This window comes from Fukomys damarensis, unplaced genomic scaffold (genome assembly GCF_012274545.1).
Source record: "Fukomys damarensis isolate Sample0158 unplaced genomic scaffold, DMR_v1.0_HiC HiC_scaffold_35, whole genome shotgun sequence".
Lineage (NCBI taxonomy): Eukaryota > Metazoa > Chordata > Mammalia > Rodentia > Bathyergidae > Fukomys > Fukomys damarensis.
Genome location: NW_022900947.1, coordinates 33,106,928 through 33,134,478, shown reverse-complemented (window position 1 = coordinate 33,134,478; position 27,551 = coordinate 33,106,928). Strand labels below are relative to the sequence as shown.

Below are 27,551 nucleotides of genomic sequence, written 5' to 3'. Positions count from 1 at the left end.
GACGGTGTCGGAGATCCGCTCCCGAGCGGAGGGTGAGTGCCCGCCGCCGCAGAGCCTGTGCGCGGGGGCGGCTCGGAGCACGCACGCGTGTGTTTATCCGGGAAGGGACACTTCGTCTCACCTCTTGGCCCAGCAGTCTGGCTCTAGCGCCCGGTCCATAGGGGACCCTTCCCCCCGTGCTGTCTTCGATGCATTGGCAAACCCCACTTGGCGTCCTGGGCGGGAGCTCAGAGGCTTGCTTTACGCCGCACTGGGACCATTCTGTCCCTGCCACGGACCGCGTTTGCCCTTCTCACCTCCCTCTTCTTTAGCGCTCTAGCCACCGAATTCCCACCCAGTGCGCCTTACTCCCTGAGAGGGATCAGATCCCCAGCGCGCCGTCTGCGCCTCTAGTGCCCACCTTTTTTTGCAACCCCTACATCACAGCTCCCGAGGGAGCGGGTTTGTCTTTCCCAGGCTGCCGGATCCTTTGATCTGTAGTCCCTTTGCTCCCCTAGGTGCCAGGATCCTTAATTGGGGTTGGTTGTTCAGTGGGTACAGTGCATTACAGTCTTTGCAATTCTGCCTCCTGCAGCAGAATCTTGCCAGGCTCTGGCCTGAGGTTTCGTTTTGGGTTTTCCTTTAGCCTGAAACCTTCACTGGACGGCTGAGCTGCCTTGAGATAGATGGAAGCTCTTCTCTTTGCTTCACCCAGGGCCAGCTGTTGAATGGCTACACTTGTGGGCATTGAGCAACAGATGCCCGACAGTACAGGCAAGAAAGCTTTCAGAGGACCAAAACACCCTCTTCCTGGCAGACAGCACCAGCGACCTGTCTGCCATGTGGCAGGCACTCAGTAAATATTCCTTGATTTTGCTCAGGGCAAAGCCAAGACTGTACATTTCTTGAGTTTTGTCTTTCACGTCCATAACCTTTTACTTCCGGTACTTTAATCTTCTAGCGGGGAATAGCATCCTTCTGGGAGCTGTCTGTCTTGTCATAATCACTGAATTTTACCCTTACTCCCCACCCCCTTCCCTAATGTGAGGCAGTAGGTAAAGGCAAAAAAGAAAGAGCAGTGAGAATAGGATTCCAAGGGTGTAAAACAGGGCATTTCAGTTTTTCTTTGTAATATCCTCATGTAAAAATAAAGATTCCTGGATTCTGATATCTAATATTTTCTGATTCCCTGACTTGGGAAATTGTTAAACTGCTTTGGGGAGAAGGCCACACAAGTGAAAGCAGTCCTGAATTCTATGTAGGAATTTAGTATACATACTTATTGTCATTGTAATATCAAAAACATTTCTATAAAATATTACAGTTTTACACAGCCATGTTGATATTTAAAATGTTTACAGTAAAAATGTTTTCATTTTTATACACTTCTGAGTGATAAATTTCTGATAAATTTTCCTGCTCACCATGTGAGCCACAGAGGTAGTGAAAAATACAGTGATAATGGCAGTGTTAAAAATGTAATGGTTAACAATTGGTGTTTTTAAGTCATAGCAATTGATGGATCATATATTGTGGAAAAAAAGAGACAAGAAAAAAGTCAAAAAGCAGTACAAAACCTGTGGCATGTGAGATGATTTTGTCAGTATTGAAAGGCTGCAGTATCGTTTTTGATTTGCATATGTAGTTTTCACAGTACCTCACAACGATTGCTTTATGGGCTCTTACAACACTCCTGGAGGTTGCTGAAGGTGGAGTACTATCTGATTGTTCAGGAAACTGTGGCCCAGAATAGTTTCATAATCTGCCCAAGGTCAAGTAGCTAGTTCAGTGACACATTTAGATGAAGAGCTCTGGGGAAACAAAGACCACTCCTTATTTGATCTTGTATTATCCCCTGTGCGTTCAACAATGCCAGGGGCATTGATTCTTCCCCCCCATATTGATCGATTTCTGTTTATTATGTACTCAGCATTCTGCTTGGGGCTGTGGTGAAGACAGTCTCTCTCTGGGCTGGTAACATGGCTGATTTTCTGCTCTTCCCATGTCTTTCTTGCCTAAGGAAGTCTCTTTTGACAGCTTCTTCCCAAAGAGCTTGTTCTTTAGGACTGCAGTCTCTTTGGCATTGGCAGCTTGATAGTCTCCTGACCAAGGGCAGCCAATCCATAGGTTACCAGTATTCATAACCTCATGGTTTGTCTTAAAAGATTTTATGTCTTATTTTTCTTGGAAAGCACTGAGATTAGAGATTTTGAATGAAAGTCATCCAGAAAGCGCAGAGACTAATAGGCTATTGGAGAAAAGAACGTATGGCTCTGCTAGGTCATGCAAAAACTGCTCATATAAGGAAACAGAAATTGAGTAAAAAGATAGGAAAGATGATAGAAGAGATATGGAAATGCAGATACTGAGAGAGTGTGGATAGAGTCCTCTGTCCCTGAGTTTTCTATTTGAAGTTTCTAAGTAGCATTGAAATACACCCCCACTTGAATGGGTTTTTATTTCTTGAATCCGGATTGTCCAGATGCATGACTGTTTTGCCTATAAATTGCTTACAGACAAATTGGTGAGAAAGCATTTAAATAGGGAATAAGTAGTCTAAGAGGGGATGTTGTTAATTAAGCATTGTGCTTACTATAGGTCCTGTGGAAGATCAGGGGTTTAGCACATTCTTATTCCTGAGCAGGCGAGTACTTCATGGAGGGATGATCTGAAGTGTCTTCATACAGCGCTCTTCTAACTTTAAGCTGCGAAAGAGTCGCTTGAGGATCTTAATGCAGATCCTGAGATCAGGAGGCCTGAGGTTAGGCCCATAGTTGTTCCATTTCTGTCAAGCACACAGGTCATGCTGGATGCTGCTAGACTACAGATAAGTCTTTACAGGATATTGCTATCTATTTCAGTAGCTGGAGGGTGTTGAAGAAAAGAGTAATAACATTAAAAAAACGGAAGTGAACATGGCATATTTCAGAGTTCTTAAGGACACTGGCTAGGAGCAAAGGGAAACTTGGAAGGAATTTGATATAAGTTTGGATAGGTAAAGTACTGCTAGGTAGATTAAAGAGCATTTTGAATGCCCATATGAGTGGTTTGGATACAGAATTGAGTATTTGAATGGGATCTTAGAGCTCACCTAATCCAATTTCTCATTTGAATATGACACCAATACCTACTAACTGACAGGGCCAGTTTGGAACTAAATCATTATAAGGGAACAATGTTCCAAAAGTACTGGCTCAGAAGAGTCAAGAAGTATGTTGGATGGTTTGGAGGGAAAGGTACTGTGGATAGGCTCTATTGCAAGAAAGTCTTAGAACAACAAGTTCAAGATTAGCTTTGCAGTGGAACAGTGAGTATGGGAAGGGAGGGATCGTTCAGCAGACATCTACCAGGTATTTCCAGGTGCGTGGCATACGTCAGGAAACAGAAGCAATGGTAGGTGCTTACATTCTAGAGAGGTGAGCAGGGGTCAAAGCAAATACCCAGAATAAGCAAATTTTGGGAGGCTATTGGAAGACTAAAGAGAAGGAGAATGGAGAAAGAGGATGATGGATGGATTTCGATTTTAAGGAGGTTGGCAAAGTTGACCTGAAGAACATGAGGGACTTAGTTTGTTGGGGGTGTGGGGGAAGGGGATGCAAGGCAGGGGGAAGAGCCAGGGTAAACATGGAGAGGTTACAGGATAAAAGAAGCAGGGAGGAGAGAATAGCAGGACGTAGTCCCCATTATGGAACTTAGGAAAGGAGACATAGGGACTTTTTTTTTAAAAAAAGATGATTCTCAAGCAATAATTTTTACTTTTAATTTTTATGAGATTCCAGTTCATTAAAGCTTTTTAGGTGTACTCATGAAGATTCCAAGGAGTAAATCTGAGGTAGGCCTGAGGATTTACATTTCTAATGAGCCTCCCAGGATTTTCTGAACTGGCAAGACACATTTTGTTTGTTTTGTTGTTGTTGTTGTTGTTGTTGTTTTGATTTTTTGAGACAGGGTCTCACTATGTGGTTGAGACTGACCTAGAACCCATTATGTAGCCCAGGCTGGTCTGGAACACAGGGTGATCCTCCTGCCTCAGCCTCCCGAGTGCTGGGATTATAGGCGTGTGCCACCATGCCCAGTTTAGTGAGACACATTTTTTTTGTTGTTGTTTTTGTTTTTTGGTACCGGGGATTGAACTCGGGTTCTTGCACTTGCAAGGCAGGCCACTGAACCACTGAGCTAAATCCCTGGCCCTTAGTGAGACACATTTTAAGGAACTCTCCTTTACAGTCTTGAACCTGACTGGGAAAATTTATTATATAAGGGAACTGAGGACAGCAAATACCATAAGAGAAGATACTAATGAAAATTTTGATGTAATTATTTGACATCCAAATTGAAATACTTTAAAGGTTTTGAAATTTTGAGGTCAGATATGAGAAGCCTGATAATTGATAAACTTACCAGAAAGCAAAAGTAAAAACAACAAAATCCTAATGAGATAATTGACACTGTGAAATAGGAAGAAAAGGGCTAAAGGTGTAGGGAAAGTGGGAAGGGTGGGATAAAGGTAATAAAGGAAAAGAAAAAAATAAGAGAAAATGAAAATAAAGGTTTTGTAAATGGGGAGGGGAGGCGGGGGTGAAGGGAGGGCTGGGACAAAGGGAAAAAATGAGAACCAAGACCTGTCATGTAAAGGTACAAGATCCCAATAATGAATAACGGTACTGTATCCCTAAAATGTACCAATAAACTCAGTGAGGAAAAAAAAAAGAGCAAAAACAGAAGGCTAAGAATTTTTAGATCTCTTTATTTCTATCTCAGGTAATTCAAATGGATGTCTGAACACAGAATTAGTACTCTAGAAACAGGAACTGAAATAATGGTGGCTTACACAAGACAGTTTTTCCCACTTCTGTAAAACTAGCGTAGAGGGGAATGGATGGAGTCAGGGCCAGGTGTGACTTCTGCGCAGTCCTCATGGATATTAAGCTCCTGTGTCTTTCCATCTCACCATCCTGTGTAGATAACTTTGATAAAGTCGCAGTGATATGGGAAGAGTGTAACTCCCCATCTGTTAGATACCAAATGTGCCGAGTTCATGGTCTCAACATCATTGAGTGAAGTCATGAACCAAAGGAGCAAGTGAGGAGTGCTTTATTGGAAATAAGGAGAATAGCCCTTGGATTTGCAGGAGGGGTTGTGAGTGGTGGGCTACTTAGGCCCTTCATCAGGGGTAACAGCAAAGTCACAACATGGGTCCAACATGAGTCAAACTACAGTCAGCCTGTAGGATTACAAGTATAGCTGCTTAGCTAATATTGATCCAGTAGGGAAATGAGTCACTTAGTAAAGATATGTGGAAAAACAAAGGCATTTTTGGTAAGGAACAGGACCAGATTCTCTGGTCACCCACTTGAGCATCTGATAGCTAGCTGGACTTACTAGACCAGGTGATATTAATTACAGAGTAATCTCAAGCTGCTGTTTATCACTTAGGGAGGCATGTAAGCCTTGTCCTTGCATCTCCATCTTGTGCCTCCGGCCACACTCTTTATTTTGTGCTGACTTCCTTGAGGGCCTAGTCCCTCTCTGGCTGTATATTAATTTCTGTCTAACTTAATGGTCTGTAATAACAGCATAGTTGCCGAATCCCAGCCATCTTGTAGGAGTTCCCAGCCGAGAAAAAATGGAAGGGTGAGAAACAAAGGGGTTTTCCTGACAGTGCCACATAAAGACTAATGCTTATTTTGTGTTGGCTCCATCTGCAAGAGAATCTGGGAAATGGTTTTTTCCAGCTGAGCACATTACTCAGTGTTGAGTTACTGAAGGGAAAAGGGAGAATGGGTAGGCAACGGGCTCAGTCACAACCGGATTGCTCAGGTTGCCAAAGGTTCTTCTATGAATACAATAGGAACTGTTTTAGAGCTCATACTGTACAGAATAGTAAGCATTAACTGTTCAAAATTAATAAAATGCATTAAGAATACTTACCCAATGGTTTGCATTTTACTTTGAATATTATAATGCTAAAATGTAAGAATATTCATGGTTATATCACACATGTACTAAAGTGATACGTTTAGAAGTTGTTTTAGGGGTGGCTTTACCAAAGGACAACCCTGAAATGTTTGCAACCCTGTAGAGTACTGTTTCATTCACTTAAAAAATAGCAAAAAGACAAAAAAGTAAATTGTTGTTAAAAGAAAAATATTAGGAGGCTATTTTCAGTGTCCAGATGCAGGATGACTTTAGTGAGATTATTCTGTACTACTTGCTGTGTGCCACCTGAGTGATGGGACAATAAGGATGGTGAGTGAAGGAGACCCCAGTGACAACATACAGAGACGAGTTCATGGTTTATGACTGGTGTGGCACTGAGAGAGAGAGATTATAGTAATATTCAAAAATCTCTAAATGTGTGCTGTTTTGTTTCGTGTAATTCTGGAGATACTAAGTGCGTTAGAATTCAGTTATTTTAGGTTTTCTAAACTGTGATACAAATTCACTCTTCCCCATTCACAAATTTCAAAAGCAGTGAAAATTAGATCATGTTCTTACATGACAGCCATAGGAGAGTTTGCAGGGACAGAGGATGCTTTCAAAGGTAGTAAAGCATTTGCTGGGTGGGTATCAAGTCCTGGCATTTCATGACAGTATGTGTCCAACAGGCAACGGCTTTCGTTTCAGTTCTTCACTCTTTATGGAGAAACCTTTCAGTGGTCTTATCCTTTAGGGATGCTGAGGTCCCTAAGGGCAGGAATGCTCGTCTATTTTGTTCACTGATACGTTGCTCCCCCTGAGGACATCATCTGTCCCATCATGAGGGCTCAGTAATGGGTTGAATGAATAAATGACTGTAGACCTAGAGATGAGGCAACTTTCTAAGCCAAGTTGCAAGGTACTCTGAGTCCGCGCCTTTCGTTGGGACCTCCTACTGAAACTTTAGCACTGCAGAGGGAACACTGTGTGTGTGTGTGTGTGTGTGTGTGTGTGTGCGCGCGCGCGCGCTGTACTCTGAGTCCGCGCCTTTCGTTGGGACCTCCTACTGAAACTTTAGCACTGCAGAGGGAACAGTGTGTGTGTGTGTGTGTGCGCGCGCGCATGGTGTGCATGATCACTTCTGTTCCCTCTACATACAGGGTTTTATCTGCCACATAGTCACCACTCAGTGTTTGTTGAGTGAATAACTCTGAGCTTTGTTGACCCTGAAAGCACTTAACCCTATCCTTCTGACTGTAGAAGAGAGCTGCTTGCTCATTGAGAAAGCTCACACCACATAGAGCTATCCAAAAGAGAGTAAAACCACCCCGAATGATGTCAATCACATAGTATCACATTGTGATTATAAGATTTTATATGTATTTAATAAATTTTACATAAAGTTTTTGTGTACATGTATATACATATATCTGTAAAAGGTCATCGATTCAGCATATGTCCTTCCCAACAATTTTCTAGAAGAGGAAAAAATAAGATCATACTTTATATTATTTTTAAATTTTTCCCCACTTAGTGCTATTTTACAGACATCTGGCTCTATTAAATCTATTCTTTTATTTATTTATTTTTTTGGTACCAGGTATCGAACTCAGGACCTTGTGCTTGCCCGACAGGCACAGCACCACTGAGCTACATCCCTGGCCCCTTGGGTCTAGTAAATCTAAATTATAATTTTTCTTTCGTCCATTCTCACTACTTATATCCTCAGGCTTGCTTATTTGTTTGCATTAAACAAATAACTATTGAATAAGCATCTTTATACATCTTTGTAGGTTTTTCAGATAATTTCTTTGTCAAAAGTCTCAAGCATGAAGCGGGATTTCTTGGTCAAAAATATGTATCTTTTTTTTACTTTCAATTGTCCATCTTTTGGATTTGTTGGCAGAATTATGCCACTTCATGCCATCCCTGAAGCTGTGTGCTTGCTCCTCTGTCCCTTTTCCAGCCTTGGTTAGCATTCTTTTTGATCCTGGTGAATATGCAATACGAAAAAGCTAAATCTTGAAGTTTATCTAACTGAACACAGTTTTCTAAGTCAAATAGTTATTTTGTTTATGAATTGTTTGTTCATGTTCCTATATGTAGTTTATTATGTACTCAAATAAAATTTGAGAACTTCAGTGTTAATGACTTGAACTCTTTTCCTTGTATATATTTTGTTATTTTGTTGTGTTTTTGTGTGTATACAGTTAATTTTTTTCTTTCCCTTTTTTCTTTAAAATTTGTCCTTAATGTTTTATTTTTTTATTTGAAGACTGTGACAATTTTTAACTTAGGTTTTTTCAGCTACTTTTAGTTTTCATTTTAAACAGTTATAAGTCCTGTGGGATTTACTTTCTTATGAGTTGTAAAGTCTGGATCTAATATTTTTTTAAATTACCAAACAACATAATAACTCAATATTTAATAATCTCTTCTTGTGCTGGTTTGAGGTGCTTCCTCATGAGTGTATTGAAGTTTTTCTGGAGTCTCACTCTCTCTCCTCCCCCGTCTCCTGACCTCTATTTTGGTCTGCTTTGGCTTCTAGGATCACATTCCGTTATTGTAACTTAATAATAATAAAGTATTCATAGTGGTTGTAATTCTCACTACTCTGTTCTATAAATTAGCCTGGTTTTTTCACATGTTCGTTTTTTCCATTTAAATTTATCACTGCATTATTGCATCAAGCTACAAATATGTTGGGATATTTATTGGCATTGTGTTAAATTTATAAACCTGTATTAAGAGAACTGACACCATATAGTAAGTCGTTTATGATAAGTTTCTCTCTACATTCATTTCTCCTTTCATACGCCAGAGTAGAATTTTCTTTTTTCTTTTAAAGATTTTTGTGCAGATTACTTATATTCTGTGAAGATATTACAGAAACAATTAAAATAGTTATGTTCATGTTTGTGACTGTTAACACAGGGAAAGTGGAAGTTATTGATTTTGAACTGAACCATTAGTCTGAATTCTGTCATTTCCAATAGTATTTCATTAAATTTTATCTGGTTTTTATGCTGTGTATCATAAAGCAAAGTATTTTTAAATGTTTTCAATTAATTATTCTTGACTAGATATTGGTTATATTACTTGTTCAGCAAGATCAGTTCATTTTTATATGCTGAAGTGTCATGATAGCCTCAACTTACTACTTGTGAGGCTTAATACAGTGATCACTGCATAATAACCAAGAAATAATTCTTATTCTTTCTACAGAATAAGAGCAGAATTCAGGGCAGTTAGAGATGTTACTAATGGTTACATGTAATCTACTCATATCAAATTGGCATTCATATCTCAGATCAACACCAAGAGAAATAAAATTTGAGCCACAAATGTTAAATATTCATAGGCAGTTTAAAGCATTATAATAAGCACATTTAAAATCTAGAAATAGATAAATTAACAGAACAATATATTGAATACTAATCAAGTTTTAATGATTAATAGGTAATATATATTTCATAGTATATGATATCTAAGTGCAGTATATAAGCTTATTTTTCTATAACCTGATGTATTAAAAATGTTATCATTTAAGCAAGTTATTGATATAAAAATTTAAAATGAGAACATTTATATGCCATTTTTGTACTGAGTTTTCTAAGCCTGGCGGGTATGTATTATGGTACACTTCAGTTTGGCAGCCACTCTATTGGACGGCACAGCTACAGATTGTATCTGTAGTATGTGTACCATGTGAGAATTTGCTAGAATTGTTCAGTATATGAAGTTATATAACGGAAATCCATGGCCCAGAATAAGCTTATTAAAAATACCTGATAGCTATACCTCTCAAGTAGAGATTCAAGCCTTCGCTTTCCTTCTTTACAACAGAAGGCAGGCATGTGTGTCCTCGTAAAACCTCACACATTATGTTAGTGTTTAGATAATACTGCTTTTGACATGGCCCTTGTAGCAGTTTAGGAATTTTATGTGAGTACATTATGGCATCTTTTGAAACTTGTTGTTTTGTTTCTGATTTTCAGAATCTTTTTTTAAATAAATTTGATAACCAAAAGCCATCCTGCTTGCCTTCCTGTTAATTTTCATTTAAATGTTTACCTAAAGGTGATACAGATTTAGCTTCGAGTAAATGTACTTTTGTGTACAATATCACCATCACTTTTGTTGGTGTATAGGGACTGTAGAACTGGGCCTCATGGATTATTTATATCTCTAATTGACTTGGCAGAGAGAGGTGTTGGTTTCAAGTTGAGTTTCTGTTCCGCAGTTGTGTGAGCTGTCTTTGAAGGAGAGCATGGATCATGATCCTCTGGAGCTGTGTTTAGTAACATCACGTTAAGTCGGAGACTGCTAATAAAAAGGGCAAAGTTCTGGACAGGGAAATCACTTGAGTGGGCCAGACCCATTTACATAGCACAAGAGTGGCTTTTGTGAGTGAAGCAGACAGACAGTGTGCAGAGGTAACCAGAGAGGGATTCACTTGAGTGGGCCAGACCCATTTACATAGCACAAGAGTGGCTTTTGTGAGTGAAGCAGACAGTGTGCAGAGGTAACCAGAGAGGGGTTTGTTCTGACACCAATCTAGAATAGATTGAACTTCTTAAAATAATTGGTTAGGCCCCTGTGGCTCACTCTTGACCTAAGGTGGAGCTAACTTGGTGTAAAAGAAATTTCCTTCTAGCTTCTGCAGACCATCTTTTCCCCTTGCCCGTCCCTGTCACCATACAGATTTACCTTTACCTGAGTCTAAGAAATCTTTGACATAGGGAACATTTAAGAAGCTATGGTTAGCCCTCGAAAGACATGACATGGAGACCTTGCCACCATTTCCTTGACCTCAAGTGCCTGTCTTAGCAACTCAAAGAGCTCCAGGACTGGGGGCCTGGCCTTAATCAGAGAGAAGATGCTGGTCTATGACCCTGGCTAGGACTCCGGGCCTCTACTGTGAACATTTCTGGTGCTCAGCCAGGCCTACTGAAGTTTTTGAATATCATTTGCTTGTATTTTGTTCACAGTTGCTCTTGGCACCTTATTCACCTTGACAAGAGATCTTTGGTTCTGAGTGCATCTGCCGTCAGTGAGCACATCTGGCCTTTTGCCTTGCTGCTTTATAGTTAGCATATTGGCTGTGGCCCTTTCTGCTTTCCTTCTAATAATCTGTTTTATTCTACTTCTCCCTTCTCCTCTTTCCAGGGCCATGTCCTATATCTTTGGCCAAAGAAATGAAACAAATCCATCTGTTAAATTCTACCCAAATTTAGTACTGTATATGTTAACCTTAAATTGGATTCAGTCCTTCATCGATTTCACCTTGGCTCTATGCCAGATAAGTGTTCTCAGGTGGCCTTGGTCAATTTTCCTAACTTTATTTTCACTGTTGTGCATGGAATTTAGAGAAATGATGTAAGAAGACTCTGCCTACCATCTTTAGTGCAGGGTATGTCCAGTGGAGGGTTGTGAAATATGGATCATTTCATGGCCACAATACATACCTTAGTGATGTTCAATCCTGGCTGTTCATTAAATCAAATAGAGAACCAACCTCTAAGCCGCATTGATGCCTGGCCTGATCTCAGACCAGTAGAATCAATCTAGTCAGTGGGATCCAGACCAGATGTTGATAGTTCATTTTCCAAGAAATTCTAATTTCTAAGTGCAGCACTGTTTTGTTTTGTTTTTTTAAGAAATGGATGTAGATCCTTGAATTTACTTGGAGAGAGGTTGGGGAATAGATTGTGTAAAACCATATACATTGCCAACTGTGAAACTAAGAGCACATGGATATTTCTAATTTTTTTTTCCTATCACTCAATCACCAAGTCGTTCTAATTATGGTCCTCTTAATTTTCCCTCTCAGAAATGGGCAAGTTCATAAGATTATTAGATTTTGAAGATCTTTAAAAGTTTGAATTGATCAACTCAGTACAACCAAATGAGTGAACACATCTAGTCTATTTTTAGCTGCTGTTATATCTACTCTGGGAGCTTGTTTAATATGAGCTTTTTTGCAGTGTCATTACTAGCTTTTTGCTAACCTAATTACTTTTAGTATGTTATAATTAATAGCTTTCTTCAGCCTGTATTTATAGCCCACACATTTAGTCATTTGAAGGTAGAAAAAATAGTTTAATAACCCGAAAAACATTGTTAAAATTGCTTTGACAGCTTTATTTCCAAGGGATGTATTTTCTTGTGTGCTTCTGAGTCATAGAGTTATCCCACCATGCTGCAAAAGTCTTTTGTGGGTTAGTGTATGATGTGTGAAAACTTGCCACAAGTCCCAGTTTACCTACCTCTTGTGCATGCTGAGATTCCCATTATTTATTTATTTATTCGAGGCTCTTAATTTGGCCAGTGTGGTTTCTCTGTGGCCACAGGATGAGCACTGGGTTCTGGCTTTAGAAAGTGGGTAAAGCCCACGGCTGGTGGTGAAATGATCATTAAGGATTGTGAAACAAGCACCACAGTCCCTCAGATAAAATGCTTTGTGTCCAACCTTCATGTGATTGTTTTTGATTTTACGATTCTCATCTATCCTTGTTTCTGGCTTTCTTGTATCAGATGATAAGTGATTTATACTGTACAGATGGAAATCTTTATAAAAAGCCAGAATTTGACCCAGTATTTCTGAAGGGAAGGTTCTGAATTATTGGCTCCACTTAACCCCAGAAGGTTACTTGTTCCTGTCTTTTGTTTAAAGCTCAGTAAAAGAATCATTATAAGACTTGGCTGTTTGTTAACATCCAAATGAATATAATTAGCAAAGGAAAAAAATTAAAAGCCCTCTTAATTTCCCCAGGTGCCAAGTTGGATTTCCCCTGATACTGATTTTTCTCTGTGGAAATTATCCTATATATTTGAATACTAAGTCCGAATATCAAAACTGCTGGTCTCAATTTAGCAGTTTTTTTAAACGTTAGGCATTTTTTCATGTTGAACTGGAATTGTCTTTATTTTTTTTTTAAATCCTATTGAAGCAAACTAATAGAATCACTGATTATACTGTTTATGCTTCATGTGTTTTTTGGAACTGGCAGGCACCTAATAAGTGTTAGGAATTGGTTTTGAGACACTACTTGAGGCTATCACCCATTTAGCACTGTCCCTCTCTTTAGCATCTTAAGCTAATGTTTTGTAAATAATTAAACTTGAGAGAAAGTCAAATGAGGCATTTGGCATTCCTTACAGACCTGGAGTGATGTCTGTCTGGGTTTAGGCTCTTTCAAGATGTGTGGCCTTGGAAAAGTCACTTAACCTTCCTGGAAGTCCCATTTTTCTTTTGTAAAATGGTTAATTCCTTACCAGTGAATCATCTATCTGCCTTTTGGTTAGTGAGGAGAGAAAGCCTGGCTGAACCCTGGTGTTTCTACAGAAGCTTTTAACATTCTGGTCACTGGGCCCCACACCCAGAGATTCTGATTTCATCTTGGTAATGAGTTGAAACAAGGACAGATAATAGTGGCATGGTGTGCCAGATATGAACGGAAGTGAGGGCACTTCTTGAAGGAATCAAAAGAGTGTCACTGGGCCCCACACCCAGAGATTCTGATTTCATCTTGGTAATGAGTTGAAACAAGGACAGATAATAGTGGCATGGTGTGCCAGATATGAACGGAAGTGAGGGCACTTCTTGAAGGAGAATCAAAAGATTTGTTGATGGAGAACATGTAGAATGTGAAAGAAAAATTAGACTCAAGAATGGCTAAAATGTTGGGCCCTGACCCAAATTGATGGTATCATTCACTAAGACAGAAAACACTGGCAGAAAGGATGGAAAACTTAAGTGTATTTTGAAAAGATTGAAAAAGTCCCCATTTGCCAACACACATACATATTTCTTTTATTCTCTTAGACTATTGCATATAATCCAAACTTCAAGCTTTCCATCCTTTCTTTCCTCCATGTTCTTTTCTCTAAATGTTCTTTGGAAATTCAGTAAATGTAACACAGGCATTTTCTTGTTCCCCTTGCTATGTATTTTAGGCATGCAGCAACTGTATGGATTTAAGTTTGGGATTGAGAGTTCTATTGCCAGGACTCTTGGCTCCATATCGAGTAGATAAAGAATAGTCTTCCATGTCATCGTCTTGTTCTTTTGGCTCTAAAGATGTTCTAGACTGCAGGGACAGTCTCAAGATCAGAGATATTAAATGAAAGCACTTGTGACATAAAGTAGGTGCTAAACAGATGTTATTTAGATCTTCATCTGGTGAGTGATAAGGATAAGATCAAACTATTCAAGTGTTGGAAGCTGAGTTTTTTTAAGTCACAGAGTGATTCTGAAATTTCATGCAGTTTTATTACCATTGCTGTTGTAATATTGCCTATTACCCCTTGCTTGACAAAGACCCAGGTATGCCAGCAGATCCAGAGGGCGGATCTGATTCTCATTGGTAGATGTGGCATCTGAGGTACAAGCACTGCATTAGAAGGTCCCTGGATGATTTTATTTACAGTGTTAGAAAGTCCTGGAAGCTTTTGTTCTATCCACCCTCTCATCATTCTTCTTCTGCCCGTGTAGTTGTCACTGCTTTAATGTCACTGAGCACAATGCTGGGTCTTTGCAGTTCTGCAGCCCACCAGCTGTCATTCACAAGTCTTAGTTTAATCTGTTTAGGGGAGGTTTCTGTCTTCATTTATAGCCACATCCTGCCAGACTAAAGGATGCCAGCAGTGCCTCTCTTGTTTTTGTGTGCCTGACTCTTAGATCTTTAAGCCTGTCTTGTCTAACCAGTTTTGGTGGCTCTTTAATCCCGCCTGTGGTGCTGAGGACAGACAGGCATCCAGAGCCACACCTACCTCAGGGCCATACTGGGGTGGAGCTCTCCAGGGAGTTTCCTATTTTTCTAATCTCCTTCAATGGACTTGGTACCCAGGTCACAACACTGCCTGTTTTCAAAAATAGGCAGATGCAGGGTCACACCTTTCTCATCCTGAGTTCTACCCCACAGAGCAGAAGGCTGTTCTTGCTCCTATGTGGTTTATGTTGTGGTGTGCTCTGACTGATGTCCCCACTGGAGTCATATTGGGCACATAGGCTTTAATGTCTTCACCGGGTGTTTTGGGTCACAGAGACTGTTAAAAAAATAAAGGTGAATTTTTTTTTCTCTGTCTCAGTCACAAGGGAGGTAAGAAGCAGGTTGATTTTATTTGGAAATTTTGCTGCTTTTACTAAAATGAAGACTAGTCTGTTGGAACCAGTCACATTTCTGTTTTTATATTATAAAATGCACAAATAGCTCTAGAAAGAAACTTTTAACAGTAATTCAGAGAGCTTTCATGATTGTTTATTGATACTTTTTGTGGGACATTTTAGGGGTGAGTTTGTGCAGAACTATACTCTAGTTATGTCTTTCTGTAGCTATATTACTTCCAAAATCAGTTGGGTTAATTTTCCTACAAACATTTATAGCAACTCTGTTCAGTAATGCTCTTTTCCACATATAATGTGATGAAAACTTGCTAACTGCGCTTGCATTGCTGTCTGATAACCTTATGCTTGTCTTTGTTTTTCAGTCTCTATAAAGACTAAAAGGTTTTTCAAAATAATGAAATTCTGTAGTTGAAAGGGAACTTATGTCACGTGACAGTACCTGGCATAGCCTTCTAGCAATTGATTATGTTTCCTGTTTGAATACCTCTCAGTGAAGAGATTGTACCTTCTAAGACAGCTCATTGCACTCTCAGGCAGCTCTAGTTCTTAGCAAGTGTTTCCTTGCTAAGAAAACTATTGAAACAGCACACTTACTTTCTACCCATCTTGCTATGGCAAATGTCCTCATATTGCATTTGCACAGTTGACTTTTTTAGGCCTTCGTATAGGACCTTCACCTTACTTGGCTTCTGAGAATTTTGAATTCTGATTCTTTCTTGTCATCCACATGCTTATTCATCATTTCATGTGTGTCCTTAGCCCTTGGCACCCAGGTGTCTGGCTCCACAGTCCTAAGTTACACATTCACTCAACCCAAGGGAACCCTCCCTGGGTTATAGCTGAGACTCAAACTGGGTCTTTGGGCTCTCTAACCCTGCCTTCCAGTATGATCTTGTTTTTGTGTGTGTCTGCTCCTTTCTCCACTTCATACTTTTCACATACTCATTCTTCTATTTTAATTATTGAGATGAAACTGAGGCTGAGTAACTTCATAAAGAAGAGATATCTATTTTGGCTCACAGTTCAAGAGATCAAAGACTGAGGAGCCACTTCTAGTGTTGGCCTTCTTCCTGTGAGAATTCCAAGGCCTTGTAGGGAATCACATGGTAAGAGGCAGGGAATATGTATTCGTGTGTATCTTCTGTTTTCTCTCCCTCTTCTTATAAAACCACTAGCATTCGACTGTGGGACTTTATCCTGAAACCTCATCTAATCCTAATCACCTCCCATAGGCCTACCTGTTATGACCATAGTCATCATGGGAATTAAATTTCAACACATGAATCCTTTGAGGACACAAGTCATAGACCATAGCAGCATGCAGATGGCTTCCGGTGACACCATGCCCCTCCAGCCCAACTCTCCATGTGGTTCTGCTCAGGGCTGGGTATGCTGACCCTGTCTCTGAATTACAAGTCCATATTCCCAGAAAGCAGTCTTGTTTTCCGGGCTGGTCAGATGCCTCATGTTGACCCTACCAGCCAGGCTGCTACTAGTCCAGGGAAAAAAAGCACAGGAAGCAAGAATGGCCTGTAGCTGGCTGTTTTAGGAGTGTTCTCAGTGGAGGGAAACCAAGAATAGCTTCCTGATGAGCCCCCTCTGTGTATATTGTAGACTCGTTATGAATCCACATTGTTACATACTCTTGGAATTGCATGTGTCTACCTTGTAACCGTATGGTATCCTTGAAATCCAGATGCTGAATTTCAAAAAAAGAAATGCAAGAATGCAAAGTTCCTCTGTGGAAGCTTCCTGGTCTTCAGTGGTCACCATCTCCTTTTAAGCTATCATTTTAATCATCTGTACTTGATTTTTGACTAATATTCACCTCAAACTCATTGACCACTAGCAGTGTTTTTCAGGTAGTTAATATGAAGGGTGCTTTAAACATCTTGTTTTCATCTCTGGGAATACCTCCACATTCTGTGTATATATATTGAAACACTGCTTTCAAAACACTGAAGTCCCACTCAGTGTTAACTGAATTTTCAGTGCAAAAGATAAATCTTTTAACTTTCAAGTTAATTTTTTTTCTTTTTTGGTACCGGCGATCGAACTCAGGTCTTTGTGCTTGTGAGGCAGGCGGCAGAACCACTGGGCTAAATCCCTGGCCAAGTTAATTATTTTTGGATTTTTTCTTCCAGTTCTTTAGAAGAATTACATCCCATTATATAAGTATATGAATTCAGAAAGCAGATATGTAGACCCCAATTTAAACAAAAGCCCCTTATGATCTGTAAGATCTGTCTTTTCTTTTTAGAACTCTGGAACAATCCTCTCTGCCTTTTAGGTTCTCTTTTGTTCTTCTGTGTGGTTCTTCTGTAACTAGAGGAAATTCACTTAACTTATGCAGGTTCCCACACTTCTGTAGGTTCCCTGCCCCCATAGTTATAAACTCTTTTTTTACTGAAGCAAAGTACTGGCTTTCCTTTTTCCATTTTAAAATAATTTCTTCTTTCTCTTTTACTTTAGTTCTTCCAATTAAAGTTCATTCCAATCTTTCTAGTTTTTTGGGTTTTTTTTTTTATTGAGTTTATTGGTACATTCTAGGGATACAGTACAGTTGCATTCATTACTGGGATCTTGTACCTTTACACGACAGGTCTCGGTTCTCATTTTTTCCCTTGTCCCTGCCCTCCCTTCACCCCCTCCACCCCTCCCCGTTTACAAACACTTTTTTTTTCCATTTTTTCATTTTCTCATATTTTTTTCTTTTCCCTTATTCCCTTTCCCCTACCCTTCCCACTTTCCATACACCTTTCGCCCTTTTCCTATTTCATGTTGTTAATTACCCCATTACTTTTTAGTTTTATTATGATGGTCTTTGATAGATAATGAAGTGGAGTTGGGCAGTTCTTTTTTTATGTGCTAATACTGCATTGTTTATTTCATCTTATCAATTCATTTCATTGTAAATTAAGGTAAAAGAAACATATTGATGGTCCTAACATTTTTAAAAACACCTTTTCTCCACTGTCATATGTCTGCACATGTATAATTATTCACTGTTGGGTATGTAAGCTTGTTCACAGCTTTTCCCATGGTTCTTATCTTTTATTTGTTCAAGGACTTCCTGTGCAGTGGCAGTGGCCCCTGCAAATGCACCTCCCTATCCCTCCTCATCGGGGCCTGTCACAGTTAGTCAGTATATTTCCCTAGACAGCCACATAGCTTCTGCCCTTTTTTCTTTTTATTTATTTATTTGTTTTATTTTTTGTTTTTTTGAGACAGGGCTCACTATGTAGTTGAGACTGACCTGGAACTCACTGTGTAACTCAGGCTGGTCTTGAACTCACAGTGATCCTCCTGCCTCAGCCTCCCAAGTGCTGGGATTACAGGCGTGCACCACCATGCCTGGTTTAGCTTGTGCCCTTTTTTAGGTCTTGATAATTTGAAATGTGTCCTCTTGCAGTCTAGAATACGTGTGTGAGTAGGCATGGTGTTTCCCCCTTGGTCAAAGCTCTTTGGTAGTTATATTTTTGAAACTATCCTTACCATTTTACTATTTTTGCATCACTTAGAATTTAGTCTATAGTAGTGGTTCTTCACCTTGTATTCTGGGCCTTCTCGGAGGTGAATTTGATGCTAAGGCACACTACTGATGCTTTTAGCTAATTGCAACTTCCAGGAGATGCCTGGTATATGTCTTGCAGTTGAAACCCATCATTGCTAGTGCATTCTGCTTCTGTGACAGTTTTTAAATTCACACTGGAAATAAAATGCTTTTTAATTCTTCTATTGGACCAAGTAATCTGTGGGATAATTTTGAAGACAATGTTACTAAATTCCATCTTTCATGGTTCTTGTGTTTTAAGTTAAGCATGGCTTACCTTTAGTAAGTGTTTTATTGCTATTTTCAAGCAATGCAACATGCACAGGACACTTATTTTTCTGCAAAGATTGAATGCCTACTATATGTGCTGCCGAATACTAAGTATACCATAGATTTTTAAGGCTTAAGGAAAACCATGATTCTGAATTTCAAGAATCCTTTTTTTTAGTGTCTTCCACTTAAAACTCATAGTACTACTTTTGGAGCTTGTTGTCATTCAGTATGAGTTCAAGAAGTATTGAGCCATTTTTTTTTTCCTGTTTAGGACAAAAAATGGCTGTTAGTGTGTTTTCACACTTGTTTATTTTTAGATCAGTCTCTACAAAGGGTGCTTAAAAAAAATACCACCTACCATATATGGTAATGACAAGTCCTGATAGGAAAATATAATAGTGAATATCAAGATAGGGGCAAGAGAACAGGGGATTTAGCTCAGTGCTTCCACCGCCTGCCTCACAGTGGAACAGTGGAAAGTCCTGAGTTTGATTCCTGGTATTAAAAAAAAAAGGTAAGGGCAAGACTGTAAACTTCTGGAAATTTTTGGATGCCTTAGAATATAGTGGGACAATTAGGAATGCTTAACGCATGGAAATGAGTTATCTATAGTGTTTTTTGTGTTATTTCTAAATAAAAAAACAATACCCCCAAGAGATACGTGCATGTACCCTTATGTCTATGTCTCATCCTTAGTGCATAAATTATATACCTCTGTAACATGTTACTATTCTCAGTTGTGATACACTTAAATATATACCTCAGAAGATTAATGTCAGAGGCAATCTTCTACATACTGAATATACTCAAAACTTTGAGTGAAACATCTAAGAAGAATGATCAGAGAGGATGCTCTGATCTGTAAGTGGCATCTCACAATGTCTCACAGGAAAGGGAAGGTTCTTGACTGGAAAAACTGTGGAGAAATACTTTGAGGGAGCAGTGAAGTTAAGGTTGATTAGTGAATGAATGCACAAATCTGTGAGTGTTAGACCTTTAGAGATGAGGTGATCTTTATCAGTTTCCTAATGCTGGCCTGACTATGGTGCTCACTGGCCCTCTTATCACGAGAGAAGCAAGGTTCATCTTCATCATTTTAAGAATTCTTTTGAAAAATGAACACTTTTGTACCATGATGAAAAACTCACTTTTTTGAAACAGAAAACCATGTTTTACATCAGAGGTTTCCTTGCTACATTTTGTTATCCTCAGATGGACCTGAAGGTAATGAGCTAGGATCACAGTTGTATGATTGAGAAGATAATGGGGAAGAAGCTGTGGTTGTGGAAAGTTCTTTGGCTGTTGTGCAAGTTCCTCAAAGTGGTACCCAACAGCTGTCCCAGAGCACAACTAATATCAAGGGTAAAGATCTCGGACCCAGCAAGTAGGGCCTGCTGAGGAAGGTTACAGGCTGCCTGATGATCTCTTGAGCAGGGCAGTTACGGTGTGATTCCAGGTTATCTTTCCACGCAAAGCAGAAGAGCCAGCTAGTGATTGAGATACAGCGCACAGGTGGGTGAGTGCATGTGGGTGCTGGGGAGTGAACAGATGATATATTAATGCCATTTGAAGTTTCATTTTCCCTTGCCTACTGCAGTCATGGTCTAGAAATTTGAGAACTACTGCTGAATAGTTTCTCTTTCATGCCTTTAAAGGTGTTTCATTTTTTTACTACCATATTTGAAAATGTAATACACAAGTCTCAACTTTCAGAGCTCCCAGCTCATTACTTCTGGAGTGCTAGGACCTTCCTTTTGTGTTCTGTGCATCTGGCCAGTTGCTGCTGTTAGGCTCACAGTCGAACATTTGAAATAACCATTCTGCTCCGATAAGGCAGAATATGGGATTACAAATATCCTTTGTAGCTGCAGTAAGGGCCTCTATGTTTCTTTTTTTTTTTTTTCTTTCTTTCTTTCTTTTTTTTGGGGGGAGGTACCAGGTCCTTGGCCAGTTGCTGCTGTTAGGCTCACAGTCGAACATTTGAAATAACCATTCTGCTCCGATAAGGCAGAATATGGGATTACAAATCTCCTTTGTAGCTGCAGTAAGGGCCTCTATGTTTCTTTTTTTTTTTCTTTCTTTCTTTCTTTCTTTTTTTTGGGGGAGGTACCAGGTCCTTGAACTCGGGTCCTTGAGCTTGCAAGGCAGGCCACCAAACCGCTGAGCTAAATCCCCGGCCCAGGGCCTCTATATTTTTAATTAAATTATTTATCAATCTAATCAGACACCATTAAAATACAAATATCTATTCCTCCAAAGATTGCTTTGATCCAGAAGCTTAGGGATGGGAGAAAGAAAAAATATATACACTTACACATTTGGTGTGTAGGCTTTTAATTACTTTTTCCAAAGAATAAAATAAAAATATTTTACACCTTTGAAAAATAGATAATGTTCATGATTTCCTATTAAGTAGAACCTAATTTTACTCACACCTAAGATCTGCCTTTAAAATCCCTAGATTGTTTTCCAGTTAATATTCTTTTATTAGATTCTGACTATTCCAAGCATGACTGTTTATTTAATGACTTCAATCTAGGTCAAGAAACATGAGAAAACATGGTCTCTTTAATGCTGAATACTAGAAGCCATTGGATAAAAAGTAATTGGACTCTCCTGAATATGTTTAGAAGATAATAGATATTCTCATTCCTGTTGTAGCCTTACTTACAATTGCAATATAGTTGAGCCTGCAAAAACTTGATGGTTTTAACGACATTACCAGGCAACAGAAAGATTTTTGTATCTTATTCTTTTCTCCCTCCCACTTACCCACCTATGCATTTGTGTTACATAACCCCTATCCAGATGACAGTTTATGGGGAAACACGTACTTATTTAATATTGCCTTAAAAATTATATGGGAAAATTTATGATTTTCCGGTCTCCATTGATTCACACTGGCCACAACCTTAATTAAATATTAACATTAAATATTAACCCCTAAAATTTAAAATTTTAATGCCAACATTAGTGTCTGTAAGATTTTTGTTTCTCTATCAAATGTTTTGAAAAGGAAAGCCATTCAATAATTTCTGGGGAAGGTAGGGTGGAAGGAATTACTTGAATGCCAAATATCATGATACACTGCTTATCTGATGTAATTCCCACATTGTTGGTGTTTTATGAATGAGGAAGCTGAGACTCAAACAGTGAAACAGTTTTTCCTTGTGGTATGTAGAAGTGTTAATAATCAGCCTTTGAACACCGATCTGACTACAAAGCCTATTCTCCCCACCACAGTCACCCTTTCCGACTTCATAATAGAAAATAATAGGTAGAATGTTCGTGGGTATACGAGGAGCCAGACACTGTCCCAGCTGCAGTACTAATACTATCTCCACAAAGCCATGACTTTTTAATGCCTTTCTTTATTATATCCTGTATTTGAAATATTGACAGGCATGTTAAAATGAGAAAAAGATGCATGAAATCCAAGGATTGGTTTGGCTGTAAAGAGAAATATATTCATTAAGTGGTTAGTTATTTGTTTTATTTAGAATCCTACAGTGAAAGTAATTGGCAAATGGAATAGTACATTTCATTTAACCCAATATATCCAAAATATAAATTTAACATGTAATCAGAATAAAAGATTATGCACTAGATTTTTGAAAATTCTACATCTCTTTCACGTCTTGGGCTTTTGCTTTGAAATAGTGGGTGTATGTGGCTCCATGGAGTGGTAATGAAGACATTATCATTGCCAGTTGTGTTCCCCAGAGAATGTGCGCTGTATATGTATCCACTACCTTCCATTTCCATTACCACAGTCTTACCCAGGACCGAGCGTCTTTGACCTGGAATAGCAATGGCCTCAAAAACGTTCTTTCTAAAGCCTAAAGCTTGCAGTGGATTCCTACCCCCTAAGAATGTAAATTCAAGTTGCTTGTTGTTTTCTCCCAGTCTGTCCCTGCCTCTTTTATGCTCCCTTGTTTACCTCTACTGGCCTTCATGTTCCTGACAATGGAAAGCTCATCCTTCCTTCCGTCTTGTTGTGCCCACCTCCCTGGGGATTACACTGTCCCTTATCTTCCCTTAGGTAGTGTCAGGGTCTCAGCCTATCATCTTGAGAGGCCTTCTCTGACTGCTTAGTGTAAAGCAGCAGCCATAGGAACAGTGTCCATGGCAATGATGAGAATAGCTAATATTTGTTGACCTCTTACTGCCTGCCACGTGCTACTCTTCAGCAACTCCATCGGTCTTCACAACTGCCCTTTAAGTTAAGGAATTATTATCATCTCACCTATATAGGTAATGAAACTGAAGCACAGAGAATTCCATCAATCATTCTTCCAACCACTCATTTTATTTTCTTCATCTTTTATTACGATGGGCAGTTGTCTTGCTCTATTCCAGAAAATAAAATCCCAGAGAGGATATCTTATTTTTTTAAAAAGTGCCTGGCACAGTTAGGTTTCTAAGAATGTTAGATGAATGAATGGACAGATGAATGAACTAATGAACAACAAGCAGGTCTTATTGGTTGGATCATATCTGTGATGAGAAATGGAAGACATCAGAGATGAGCCTTCTCCCATCACTGTATGAGAAGGTCAAATCCTTTCACTTAAGTTAACTTGAGCATTTTGCTCTCTGTTCCATTATTCTGTGTGCAAATAAGAATGCCTTGAATATAGGCAGAGGGAGAAAGAAAGAAACCTGTGTGACAACATACTCAGCAACCCAGCAGTCACTGGTCAGATGGTTGTTGGCCACAGATAACAGCAACTGCTTATCTCTTCAAACATGGAGATTTAACTGTGACCACAAAGCAGCACTTGACTTCATGACTGAGTATTGGCTGCTTATTAAGGTGACGTTGCTGTGAAATATCACCATAAGAGCTCAAGTAGGAGAATTTTTTTTATTTTGTCTTTTAAATTTTTCTGCTCTTCTGAACAAATGAGATATTGACTATTTCCCCCTTACGTGGTGCCTGGTAGATACTAATTCCACAGGATTTTAGAGGTGAAAGAGAGCATCAGATTATCAGCCTAGCTTCCTCATTCTTAAGAGAAAGAATTAAGTGGTTTGTGTAGGGTGACGTAGTAATTGACAGGAAAAGGAAAGCACACCTCATAGCCACTATGTGGGTTTCATAATAACACTTTTAGAGGGAGATGAGCACTTGTTCACTTCGGAGTCATAATTAGAATACTGACCCACCAACAGCCTGTGTTTTCTTGATAATGGAAATTATTGCTGGAAGCTGAAATGGTCAGCAGGAGAATGTTGCTTAAATATCTTTATTTACTAACACAAAGTAATGCCTTTTAGTGAGCACAGTCAGTACTTAAGAGTGATATGTGGATGATTTTTCCCCTCCACTTATAGTCTTGGTCTTTCAGAAGTCTAGAAATGGCACTTGGCCCTGTTGTAACTAAAAATGAAGAATTTTACATGGTAAAATCTCAGGTTTTGTGTTTACATAAGGGTATATTAAAAAATTTTGTTATTGATTGAAATTAACCACAGTTTAGAAAACCAAAATGCTTTTCTTCTGTTGAATGAGGAAATAAGAATCAAGTAGTATGAACACTAAAATATGACATTTTCAACAGAGTTGGAATTCTGAATTACCAAATTATGTCTATTCCGTGTGACATAAGTATGGAATAATCTTTTCCTTGGCTCATTTTAATGAAAGCTTGAACAAAATATCTATTCTGGAAGACCGGCTGGATTTTGGGTGGTTTCAAGAAGTTATATTCAATGCAGTGGCCAACCTTGAAGGAAGCTAAAGTGTTTCGGAAGCCACTATAGAAATGTGATTTAGTAGAGAAGGGGGCTGCCCAGTTCCTGTCCTTAAAAGGGTGGGTGTGTGAATGCGCCTGCCAGTTTGCTCTATGGAACTTTAAGAAGATTAATGGTTCCATTAATGGATGTCAAGTGCTGACAAGCACTGAGGGAAGAAGAGGTAATGCCTGAGTGATTCTCCTGGAGAATCCAAAACATGGTGGAGTATTTGTCCGGTGTTATTATCATCATTAGTTTTCTGTCTGTACTTGGGGGTCATCTTGAGATGTCTCTAAGTACTTAGACATTTGGAAAAGAACAGTATCTTCTCATTTCTTTCTAAAAATCGACATGAGACAGAAGTACAGTCATCTGCAGAGGGGAAGATTGGTTTCTAGGCTGATTGAATATCAGCTTGAATTTGGAGATGAAGATGGTCATAGTGGGGATGAGTCACAGTAAAACATTGGCAGCTGTTTGGAAGGAAAGAGCCCCATTGCCAAAGTTTCCAAAGGGCTGAAGAGTTTATCTCCGTGGAAACATCTACGCCTTTTGTGAGATTGGTCCAATCATAGCCCTAATACTGCGTGATTCTTATTTCACCCAAGCCTGGTGGGTGGATTGGTTGAGGTACTTACCAAATACAGTATGATTTAGTCATTTGAATTTCTTCATAGGTCAATCTGGGAGAGTTGAATTGACTATGAGACTGAAGTTACTCCAGTTTTTATGATAGTCCTTTCTCATCACAGATTTACTAATGGTTGCTTTGGATTTATACATCAGTCTTACAGGCTAGGGTAACTTGTGTCTCTTTGTAAGAGTGTAACCTGTTCTTGGTATGTTGCTCGTCTATTTTTGCTCATTTGTGAATTCTTCAGACATTGAGGGCTTACTGTGAAGCATAGATATGATAGACGGGAGTTCTTTAATGTAACAGAGGAAGCAGGTAACTGGACATTACCCTACAAGTAAGGAATTACCGCTCTGAGGCAGGATGTGGGAGACAGTGGGACAGCCTCTCATTTCCAGTGAGACTCAGCATCTGAATTTATTCACCCCATGTACTTTATGTTAGGCATTTTATTGAGTACTTTGCATATTTTATACCAACTGCTCCAGGAAATACTTCAGTTTTACAAACTAGGAAACTGCACCCGAACGAGACTACCTAATGTCATGTCTTCTGCGTGGCCCTGCCATTATATTCTCTCCGTTTAAGTATACTTGATATGGAGTAAACTTCAGAGTGCAGTCTGGAACAACTTGCTCCTAACCTGAAGAAGATAGGTTGCTGACCGAGTCGCAGAAGCAGGTAACCAAGAGCTTTAGAGTCCATTTCCATTAAATGTGCAAGTGTTGTGTGTCCGCCTTTTTATAATATTGACTCTTAATAGCTTGAGGAGACACTAGAGAATGTGACTAAAGATATGTTCTTTTCTCTCAGCAAAATTTGCCTATAGCATGGCTGAAAGATGAAGAAGTCTCCTACTGGGAATGCTCATTGAGAACCATTACTAGATCTGCGACTTCACTATTTTCTGTTTCCTGTGAGAGGGTGATGTAAAAGCAGATCTGTAGTCCTCAATAGGCTTTAGGAACCCACACAGGTAGATTAAAAGCTAGTAAGTTTTAATAGTTTACGTGAACAAGCTCTCTGAATTATCAAACAAAATCTAAGGAACATAGCTTACCTCCTTGAAGGGCAAAGCTGTGTAATGAAAGGAACATCTTAGTGCCATCTTGGTTCTGCCTTCTCTAGGGTGGCGTGGAGAGCTTATCTTCTTGATTATCTGTGTCACCTCTTTATACCAAGAGCTCAGGGCAGCCTCATGGAGGTGTGCACAGTTCTTTAGGTAGTCATCATGGTTAATGAGAGTGGAATTTTGCAGAGGAAATAATAACTTTTAAAAATAGAAGCCTAAAAGCCAAGTTGTCTGTTCATTTTTAATAGCTGAACTAAATGGAAAGAATGTTTTTTTTTTTTTACTGCTAACCTAGAAGAACTATTGTAGGAGATCAGAGTTGCTATTCACCTCCCTCCAAGTGTTGGTTCATCAATTTGAATAAAAGAGGTCTGTTTCTCTCCTTCTTGGAGAGACCTATATCCAGACCTGTCCTGCCTATTTATACAATGTCAAATAAGAGTTCATTCAAATTATAATAGCTTCAAACTCTCACCTTCCAAAATATCAGAACTGCAGGTCTTTTTTCCCAGGTGCCATCGTCAGAATTTTCAGGATTTCTGAGGTTTCCATGCCACTTGCTAGGAGTCAGCAGAGTCAGGTGCATGACGTGGGTGATTTCCAGAGCAAGCTCCTGGGGTCTCCATGGCACTGGCAGGCCTGTTGCTGGTGCCCTGTCAGTGCTGAGGAGACAGGAGAGGGGTGCTCCCCAGCCTCCCTGGCTAAGGAACTCATTCCATGCTTTCAGCTTAAATACTCTTCTTTCAGTAGGCACCTAGTCAGGGAATCCCAGAGCCCTAAGAGCACTGCTCCGCCTCAGCTTCTCATACATCACCTTTGCTCTTCCATAGTGCCCAAAGCAAGCCTGCAGTATTTTGTGCCTAGTACCATCCAGATCCTTTCATGACCCTGTACTTGAGAACAGGTCACCAGTCTAAATTTAGCCTCTTGATACAGATTAATGTGTAAGAGGGAGATGCACTCTTTAGCACTCCCTGGCCTTATTTGAGGTCCCAATGTAAGGGACTATTTGGTGAAGAATAATTCCTAACTCCTCAGCTAGGATCACCCAGAGGCCAGACCCTTCAAACGTATAGTTTTATCAAGTAAATCCCACAGGAGGACTGTACTCAGAGCAGAGAGCTGGTTTTCCACTCCAATGTAAGTGTCAGAAGCAGTATACTCTGGTCTTGGGTCATCCTGGAGGAAGATCTAAGGATTTTTAAGGATGGTTAAGGTGTGTGTGTATTTTACTGGGAACCCAGGGCCTCAC

At 39.4% G+C, this 27,551-nt stretch overlaps 1 protein-coding gene across 1 annotated transcript in view; it reads left to right on the top strand.

Moving 5' to 3' along the window:
• Positions 1-27,551, top strand: part of Atp8a1 (ATPase phospholipid transporting 8A1) — a 222,484-nt gene that overhangs the window by 10,696 nt on the left and 184,237 nt on the right. The window contains exon 3 of the mRNA XM_010625163.1: positions 1-34. Within this exon, the coding sequence (XP_010623465.1) occupies positions 1-34 (34 nt within the window). The remainder of the gene's footprint in view (positions 35-27,551) is intronic.